Genomic DNA, 10,368 nt, shown 5'->3' on the forward strand with positions numbered 1-10,368 from the left:
TTAAATGTGCTACTACTACAGTAGTAACAACAATACTTTTTCATCTTTGACAATGCAAGAGTCATTCTTTAGCACATCCCAATAACTTTCAAAGAATTTAAGGTCTGGACTCAGTGGTGCTAATTCATGTGTGAAAAATTTGAGCCTGATGAATCGTAGCATTGTTGTCCTGGAATGTGGCCATGATGTGTCTTCTTACATGGTTATTTAAGAAAATAAAATATACACACTCCATCAATTAGGGTTAGAAGAACTGTTGCCAAACATAGCTGGACACATAATAATCATTGCAATAATGATCCAGTCATCAACTCTTAAGCATTTGCCTATTTAGATCCAAACAGACAAAAAGTGGCCAGGCACTGCATTTTAGTTTACTATCATGCAATATGGTAAAAGTCTTGAAATAAACGTAAAAAAGGAATGAAAACAGTTCCTTTTCACGTGGTTGTGGAACAGAGCTTGTGTTTGTGTTGTAGTGCCCTTGTAGAGAGAGTTTTATTAGTCTCCACATCAGTACAGTATCTTCACCAATGACACGTGAAGTACTGTCTTTAACAAGACCAACCACCCATACCCCCCTACAGTCCTTAATATGGGCCAGTAAAGCTGGGAGGATACAACAGTGCCCTTGAGCCGGACATTTATTGAACCTGAAGGATTTAAATGGCCCATCTCCCCTTGCTATTTTTTTGATAGCGCCCATCTCTGCTGTTGACCTTTTTTCTCCTTGTTTGAATCCTGTGTCCACTTCTACTGCTGTTTAAATTCATGTGTTCATTTGTGACGGAAGATGCAAGAAGCAGCGTGTGTCTCAGCCTGTGACTGACATTAATGGACCGATACCCAGCGGCACACTGACTCCCCTCTCCCATGAGCCTTTGCCCCATTTTACAACTTCTAAAAGGCCCTCAGAAATCTTGACAGTGGCTTTTTTTTTTTTTTTGTGAGTTCAGATTTGTATTTTTACTGAAATTGATTCCTAGTCTTTTTCAATTTAGATTTTGGACCCTGAGGGAACTGTTTATGTGAGCAAAAGGAGCTCATCCTATTTTATCCTTCACTCTACCATATTCAGTGTGAAATTATATTATGAATATATCATCTTTAGCTTTGGGGTGGACTGTTTGATAATGGTTTTAATTATAGAGATGTAATGACGCAGCGGACATGGACTCTCACCTTGCGAATTCTCTAGTCTCTTACAGACTATAACACTCATTATCCTTGTTTTAAAACATCTCGTCTGATGCAAGAAAAGACCTCAGACACAGGTTGTAAAGGGATGTGAACGATTACTATAAAGTTTTAATAATGATTCTAATTCGAAGAGAAAAGGGAAGAACACACCACAACTATAAGAAATATAGAGGAACGATATCATTGGAATCACTTTCAGAACAATGATAAAAACATGGATAGTCAATCCATACAACTTTACAATGAAATCAAAATGGATTTTTTTTGTGAATATTTCAGAGTTTATTATAAATGATTTATCCATGCACATCATTCTTTAAAGGGATAGTTCATCCAAAAATGAAAATTCTGTCAGTAATTACTCTCCCTCATGTTGTTCCAACCCCGTTAAACTTTAGTTCATCTTCCGAACACGAATTAAGATATTTTTTGATTAAATCTGAGAGCTGTCTCACTCCTCCATAAGCTTTTAAGGGACTGAAACTTGCCGGCCCTGAAAAGTTATTAAAGACATCGTTAAAATAGTCCAAGTGACTACAGTGGCTCAATCCTAAGTTTATCAAGCGACGGGAATACTTTTGAGCGCAAAAACAAACAAAAATAACGACTTTATTTCAACTATTCACTTCCTTCTCTATGGGCCTCTAGTCAGTTAACGTTGTGTGATAGCGTAGAGCTACGTCACACGTAAGCTCACTATTGGCCGACGCTGGTCATGTGTGTGATGCTTGTGACGTACAACAACAGAAGCTTACGCTGTTACACTAGTGAACTCACTCGAGGCCCACAGAAAAGGAAATGAATAGTTGAAATAAAGTCGTTATTTTTGTTTTGTTTGTTTTTTGCGCACAAAAAGTATTCTCGTCGCTTGATAAGCTTAGGATTGAGCCACTGTAGTCACTTGGACTATTTTAACGATGTCTTTTAATAACTTTTTGGGAAATAAGTTTCAATCCCCGAAGAAGTCTATGGAGGAGTGATCCAACTCTCAGATTTCACCAAAAAATATCTTAATTTGTGTTCCGAAGAAGAAGAACGAAACATGAGGGTGAGTAAATACTGACAGAATTTTCATCTTTGTTTGAAGTATCCCTTTAAATTCATGTGCCCTCGTAATCTTTAATCAAAATTGTATCATCTCCCTCTTGCAACGACACCTCTTCTCATCTTTTCTCCGATGACGTGATACGGGGCGAGAGCGGGAAACACGTCACTTACACGAGATTCCAGACAAAATCCTACCCTACATTTTTTTTTCTTGTTTGCGAAGCCATTTCACTCGCATATGTCATTAACTTCCAATTCATGCCGACTCTAAAGAACTTGAGCATTTAAAGTAGTAGATGACGTATAATAAACAAAACATAATCATCTTTCATGTGGACGCTAACATAGTTATCTTTATTGTTTGGAGTTTAATTTTATAAGTCCCAACTATACTCAGATTGCAAACAAGAATCACACTGCTGCCACTGTCTTTCACCTGCTGTCTCTCACCTGATTTCTCTCACTCTCTCAGTTCAGACACCTCCACACAAGCTCTAAAACATTTTTTAAAAAGTTAACCAAAAAAAGTTTGAGCCACTCAGCTCTAATCTTGGCTGAAACCAGTTTCTGGGCTCCATGCTAAGTCGAGAGCGTAGTTAGCATCAGGACCCTGCTGTGTTGATGAAGCCAAGTGCACTGTAATCTGTCTCCCTAACAAGCAGGGACACGCAGCTAGATTCTCCCACGAGACCGAGCTTCGCCATGGGCCTCACTGCTCACACAGAGCCCTGATCGGCCCTGATTACCCCTGGGAGCTTCACACTCATAGGAAATGTTTCCCGTGTTTATAAAAATAAAGAAGCTGTAGATTTAACTTATCTGTACTGGGTATCTGGGGAACGGAAAGTGTCCTCGCTAGTTTAGATGCAGTTCTGTTTTGTTGTGGCTACTGTTATGACAACTGGTGGGAGCTATTTGTCTTTCTTTGGTCTGTTTGTGCATGTGATCTATATGCTTCAAATGGCACTCAGCAAAACACCCAGGTGGCAAAAACTCATTTATCATACGTAGTGAAGCAACATCCATGAAAATGGGCACAAGCAGAGTGAAAGAAATGCTTTATTAACCTTAAACAAGTCAACAATACTGAGGGAACCTGTTTTCTTTTTAAGCATTCAATGTATTATCTCTGAAAAAAATCGTACTTTCGCTTTGCAAGTAAATTTAGGATTGCTTTAGAATTTATTTTTTTGATCATTTTACTGCAAAAGAAGTGAAAAAAATATTGATTAATTAATTTTTTTTTTTTGCAGTGTACACTATAGTTCAAAAGTGTGAATTATATACTTTTTATTTTTGTTTTAGTGTTTTTCAAAGTGGTCTCTTATGTTCACCAAGGCTGCATTTATTTGATTAAAAATAAAGTAAACCCCAAAATTGTGAAATAGCATTACAATTTAAAATAGCAATTTTCAATCTTTTTACGTTTTAAAATTTAAGTTATTTCTGTGATGGCAAAGCTGGATTTTCAGTAGCATTAGTGTCACATGATCTTTCAGAAATCATTCTGATGTTGATTTGCTGCTCAAGAAACTTTTTTATAATTATTATTTCATTTATTTAAACAGAGACAATGCACAAGTTAACATTAACCTTGTATAAAAACAATGAGAGATGCATTGTGCCAGGTTGTAGCACAAGTACCATTTTCCGCCAGTAGTCCCTTGTCAAGTAATATTTCTTCTTTTTTTTCCTATTAATTTTCTATTAATTTTTTTCTACTAATAAAACCAAAAACATTTTTTCTTTAGTCGAATCAACTTAAATCATTCATTTAGTTCAGATAACTTATTATTTTGAGTTTCTGATGATTAAATCAATCTCCTTCATTGTATTAACTCACTTTTTCCAGTTCAATCAACTTAAAATTTTAAGGCTTACTTAATTTTTTAAGTTAAACCAACAATATTTTTTTACAGTGTAGTATTCATGATGCATACTGCAGAAATATGGTAGTATTGCATTCCAAACTTAGTGATGGACTTTCTGAAACCTGAAAGTGATGTTTCACCTCAGCACATATTAACAAGGTATGTTTTGACACATTTCGATCTTTGAGTTGCTATCGCTTAGAGGCACGCAAACATACAGACCTCTGTCAGTAGAGTTGTTGCCCTCACAGTTGTTGGCTGTCATGTCTGGGTTAATTAGAGAAGAAACAGCCAGTGGAGTGAATCCCCACCTGACCCAAGATGAGCGGAGGTACGCCGGCTTCCAGCACAATCCCCATTGATCAGACTGAGCCGTGTGATTGAATTAGATGAGCCGCTGGCAGCCACGGCTTGCCAGGACCAGTACCACAACAGAATTATTCACATCCCCTCCAGGGCAAAGCACAGCGGAGTAGGGGAGGAGACAAAAAAGAAAAATTAAAGAGAGCAGAGTGCCGGCATTCTGGAGGGAAAGACAAAGAAGGGAAAGAGGAAACCATCAGTTTTTTCCAGTTGACATGTATCTTTGTAGGGCATTTGCATTGCTCTTAATGGGTTTGTGCATACAGAAATAGAAATATATAACAGGGGACATTATAATGTCCAACTGAATGAATTTAAAGGCTGCTGGAACACTCCATTTCCATCCAGACCACATCGCAGCTGTGCTGTATGTATTTCTAGATTGGTTTGATCGGCTACATACATTTTGTTTGTAAGACAGTGATCTGTGTGAGCTTGTTTGTTAGCCATATGGTAGAGAAACATGATTCAGTTTTAGGGTTTTAATGTCCCCATCACCCTATCTTTCTCTTGGAGTTTTTTTTTTTTCTTTTGTGTGGACTGTGGAGACTGATCTCTTTTAGAAAATGTGCAAACTCTCCTGTTTTGAGACGGATGGATCGATCTACATACATATTTCATTTTTTTTCTCTCACCAGCCTTTTGAATTCACTGGTCAAAGTTTTGACGAGCCCACTTTTGAGGATTCTTTTGAGTTTTGTTTTGACTTGTCTTTTTCTTTCCATAGGCGAAGAGCAGGACTAGTTTAATCAGCTCTCTTCACTCCCTTTGTGAGCATTTGTACTCAGTGAGGGTTTTTATGTGGGAGCCGTTCTCTCTTTCAGAGGCTTCTCGCTGGTCACGGTTTATCCCTACATCGATGTAAACTCAGTAGAGAGAAACCGGAGAGACTGTGCATAAGAAAGAGCCCGATGTGTCGATACATCTGTCTGGAGCAGATCTTCAGGATGTTACCCCTTCCTTAGATATCTCTGGCAATTGTCAATACGGAATTCTTTTTCATATCCATCTATCCATCTACCCATCTATCTATCTATTCATCCATCCATCCATCTATCTATGGGCTCTATGCACGGCGGTATTTCCGGTGAAGGTGTAAGGATGCTCGATAACTTCCGCCGATCGTAGAGTCCAATGCAATACCGAGAATTTATATTGAATTTTATACTCCATGGTTATACTAAAGAAACGTTAGTCACAACAACAGTTAAAACAGACACCCCTCGTTGTGTTTATACTTCTTTTAAAAATTATATTAAATAAATATAACTATATATAAAATTACATCTACATGTATGTACATTTCGTTTCAAAGACGGGAGGACAGTAAATTTTGAAGACTCTGCCATAATCCTGTTTTTCTCGACATCAATCTCCACAACCGGAAATGGACGAGCATCCTTACGTTAAATGCAGAATTTATGCATGCATAAAATATCCATCCATCCATCCATCCATTGTTCATTCTCATTCTATCATTACGTCTTGGTTGCTGCTGTTCTGTCTTTCTATCATTCTATGTATCATTCCATCATTCTGGCGTTCTAGTTTGTCGTCTTTCTGTTGTTCTATCTATATAGTTTTACCATTCTTTTTTCTATTGTATTATCATTCTAATGTTATATCATTCTATTTTTTTATCATTCTATTTGTATATCATTTGTCTTTTATTCCATCATTCTATTTTTCTGTGTATTTTATGGTTTATTTATTGTTACATTTATTACTGTAGTAATAACTATGAATTATGCATAATTACATGCAACCCATCCATATTCCTAACCCTGTAGTATTGTTCTATCACCCGATTATTGAAGTTGTGTTATATAGTTCTATCTTTTGTTTCCCTGTCTGTCTGTTCTTCTTTAATTCACTTCTAATACTATTTCTTTCTTTCTTTCTTTCTTTCTTTCTTTCTTTCTTTCTTTCTTTCTTTCTTTCTTTCTTTCTTTCTTTCTTTCTTTCTTTCTTTCTTTCTTTCTTTCTTTCTTTCTTTCTTTCTTTCTTTCTTTCTTTCTTTCTTTCTTTCTTTCTTTGGGTTGATAGAGCGTCAGGTGGAAGAGGATCAATTGAAGGCTTGTCAGGGTTGAGTGCAGGGCTGTTCAGTGTGGACGGGAGTGCTGTAACCGTGGCCTCAGTTCTCCTAATCAATGCAATAATCACTTCTACCTCTCTCATAGGCCCTGAAGCGCTGCTCGCTGTTTGCCGAGCATTTCTTTCATCTGCTGTCAATCCGCAAAGTGCTTGGAGGGGAAGTAGAGTGGAGGGAAAGATAGCGGTTTGTTGTTGGGAATGAGAAAGAGCATGTTTGTCTTAGAATGAATATTTGGGAACAATTAGATGAGTTTCTGTTCTCTGAGCGAAAGATGGAGAACCTTTAAGTGTTTTTTAGTGTGTGGCAGTGCTCTTGTACAGATGACCCACCTTACTTAATTACCTCATTAATGTTTCATCCTCATTAATGATGTTTGAGAATGGTCTCTAGAGTAAACTAATGTAGAAGACAAATGAAGGAGGAGAGAAGAGTGGGGTGTAACTTTGAGATCGGATACAGGACACGTTTTCTCTCAACGCACTTTAAACAGGACATTTTAATGGAGATTTACCCTATCTCACGACCAATTCGTACGAATTCGTACGAGTGATTCAAAAGTGGCTAATTTGCACTAATTCATACGACCTCACTCGTACGAATTTGTACGATTTGTCTAAACCCACGTGACTTTTATGTTTATAGGGGCGGGGTCAGGGGTAGGTCATTCATACGAATTCATACGAATTGGCTAATTCGTAAAATATGTACGGTTTAGCAAAATCGTACTAATTCGTACGAGTGAGGTCGTACGAATTGTTACGAATTAGCCACCTCGTAAAATTCATACGAATTCCCGTGAGATCGGGTTGGAGATTTTCAGGATACATAGCCTTTTGAGGTTTATTATCATTTTCACAACCACATCACATAGTACTTTTTAGTTCGCACCAATAATGAGTGTTTTGTCAGCCCGTTCTCATCCCAAGGCGTCATATACTGACACTTTTGACAATGTGTATACATCCATCGCACATGGCACCCTTTAGCATCAATATAAGACGCAGATATACGTATATGGGCGGAGCCTCCTAGTGGTTAAACCCTAACCCTACCCCAGACCTAAACCTATCCATAAGCGAAGCGTGTTATATTGACGCTAAAGGGTGCCATGTGCGTCGGATTTAGACGCATTGTCAAAAGCGTCACTATTTGATGGTGCAGTGGATAAGACACATGCCTGTGGTGTGAGATACCCAGGTTCGAATCCACTGTGAGACACCAATGTGTCCCTGAGCAAGACACTTAACCCCTAGTTGCTCCAGTTGCGTGCGACCTCTGACATATATAGCAATTGTGAGTCGCTCTGGATAAAAGCATCAGCTAAATGAATACTTCCTGCCAGCAAATATTCCTTCATCCTCATTCACAATCTTCCTGTGATACCAAATCAATGCACAAAAAGGAAGGAAGAACATAATCATAGTCAATGTCATGTCTAGACGGATGGGTTTGTATCATCAAGTAGACAAGAAGAATGTACCATTTCATTAGTTATCTGCATTTGCTGCCTCACATTGTGTAAAAGACACATTTCTATTGTCGGGATGACCTTCGGGAGCATAAGAAGTCCAAGTTCTCCGCCCGCTCCATCTGTGACAGCTGATAGTCTGTGCTCATCTTTAGACCACTTTTCTCTCTTTAAGCTTGAATGAAAAGAATGAACTCATTCAGCATAAATTGCGCTGAGAACGCAGCATCGCTCTTTGCTCGAGAACACTTTAGCTGATTCCTGGAAGTTTTCAAAAACTTTTCTCTGCTTTTCAAAAAGGAAGGAGGATTGACATTTACAAAATATCGTGCTTTTGTGGTCCCCCAAGCTTCCTGCAGGTGGTTCGGTCCTTCTCTGACTAATAAAGAGCAGGTTTTGTCCCAGGATGCACTGTTCCTCCTGTCGTTTATCCTCACACAGTCAAATTGACATTTGTAGAATGCAAATTATTCAGCAGAAAATGCTTAAATGGATCTATTTTTAGATTTTATGAGCTGTTACGTACCAGAAGTTAGACCTCACCTCTTCACAATTTTATATTTTATATGAAATAATTGTCTCCTCAGATTCTTATTAAGTGTAGCCCCACTGGACTCAATTGCACATGACTTCAGAGACTTGCAAATGTGTGAGATATACAGATGTATGACTTTATCAAGTGGGAGGACAGGACATTGTGCGATGCATTAGTCTGATGTATTGGTGATGCCTTTAAAAGGTTTCGAATGAGGTTCATTTATCAGAACTTTATAGCTGAATGGGAATCTTTCCAACTGCTGAGACTTTATATATTTCTGAATGCTTTAGTAAAATGTTCTCTTTCTTTGTCTCTCTCCCTCTTTTTCAGCATAAAGATGGTTCTCCTGTGGACCGCTGGTGATATCTTTAAGACCGCGTATTTTGTGATCAATGAAAGCCCCACTCAGTTCTTGGTTTGTGGTGCGGTACAGATCTTAATTGACATTGCCATTCTGCTCCAGGTGGGCTTCTACGGCCAGGACACGAGAATCAAACTGGGCTGAACTCACTACAATAATGATGGTCATCAACACTCCTAAACAAGGACATATTACATGCTGCATACCAAAACTACACACACTTTTTCAGTATTTTTTATTGCTTTGTACAAATACACAGTGGGGTTCAAAAGTCTTAGACTACTATGGAAATGTTTCTATTCTGTTTTTCTTTTATTTAATATAACTTACTAATTTAATAATGATATTAAATAATATATTTATCAATCATTTAAATCATTTACTTTTTTACAAATGCTTTATCATAGCATGAGAATTAAAGTAAAAAGTTCATTTGAAAAATTCTAATGATTTATAAGGAGAAGAAATAATCTGACCTTTTGTCAAAAATTAGTTGACTAGAATTAGAGCAAAATTTTAAATTGTTTTGTATTGGTTTTATCATGATGTGTTTTTAATTGTATTCAAAATACTAAAAAAAATTGAGTTTTAGTTTTGATTTTGTATCCCAGATTTTCCTTTTGGCCTCAGTCTTTTAAACCCCACTGTATATAAATTATTTTATATATAGTTTTCCTGTTTTTTTATCTCTATTTTCAAGTTATTTCACATCTTACCAAACAACAAGTATGTTCAAAGGAGAGTGAAAAGGCCTTAAATGATCCTGCTGAACATTTAACTAATCTAGTATACACATTCACTGAATGAATGACCTTTCACATTGTTATTTTTATAGTATTTGTCTTTTTGCTAGCTTTTGTGAGAGCCAATATGCTCTTAGTGCAATGAAATTGCTTGGAAATGCATGTGCCAAATGCATCTGCTAGAAACTGAATTCAAACCGCTAGCTCATTTGTCAACCATTTGTGGTCCTTTTTCATTTTAGAGCACTTAAATGATTATTACTTGCGTAGTTGCACACGAAAATCCATATTTTAAGCAGCAGATTAATGTTAGACATTTAAACCTGAAGTCAAAACCAGTGCTGATGAATGATTTTATTGCCAAACTTTAATTACCTAACTGTATCAGTGGAACAGCATGAGGGTATACCATAAATATATAATGGGAAAACTGATTTATCACGTATGATTGCATTGCAAACAAGAAAAACAGATGGATTTTGTTCTGTTTAATTATCACAGATCGATAGCCCCTTTTCAGCAAAGTCATTTTGCTAAATTATCACTTTTCTATATTGCTGTCAGCATTTTGCAAATGCAACAACGTTTTACCCAAAGTTTTTGACTCAAAGTAGAATGGTAATGCGTAATGGTCCAGTGGAAAACCAGTTGTAGTTCATCATAACCACACAAAGCCAATGAT

The 10,368-nt window shown here is 37.2% G+C and overlaps 1 protein-coding gene across 1 annotated transcript in view; it reads left to right on the forward strand.

The window, feature by feature from the left end:
* Positions 1 to 9,220, forward strand: part of LOC120462064 (solute carrier family 66 member 2) — a 41,229-nt gene extending 32,009 nt beyond the window's left edge. The window contains exon 5 of the mRNA XM_039650500.2: positions 8,913 to 9,220. Within this exon, the coding sequence (XP_039506434.1) occupies positions 8,913 to 9,087 (175 nt within the window). The 3' untranslated portion in view covers positions 9,088 to 9,220. The remainder of the gene's footprint in view (positions 1 to 8,912) is intronic.
* The last annotated feature ends 1,148 nt before the right edge of the window (positions 9,221 to 10,368 follow it).

This window comes from Pimephales promelas, chromosome 10 (assembly GCF_988280905.1).
Source record: "Pimephales promelas chromosome 10, fPimPro1.hap1.1, whole genome shotgun sequence".
In the NCBI taxonomy this organism is placed as follows: domain Eukaryota; kingdom Metazoa; phylum Chordata; class Actinopteri; order Cypriniformes; family Leuciscidae; genus Pimephales; species Pimephales promelas.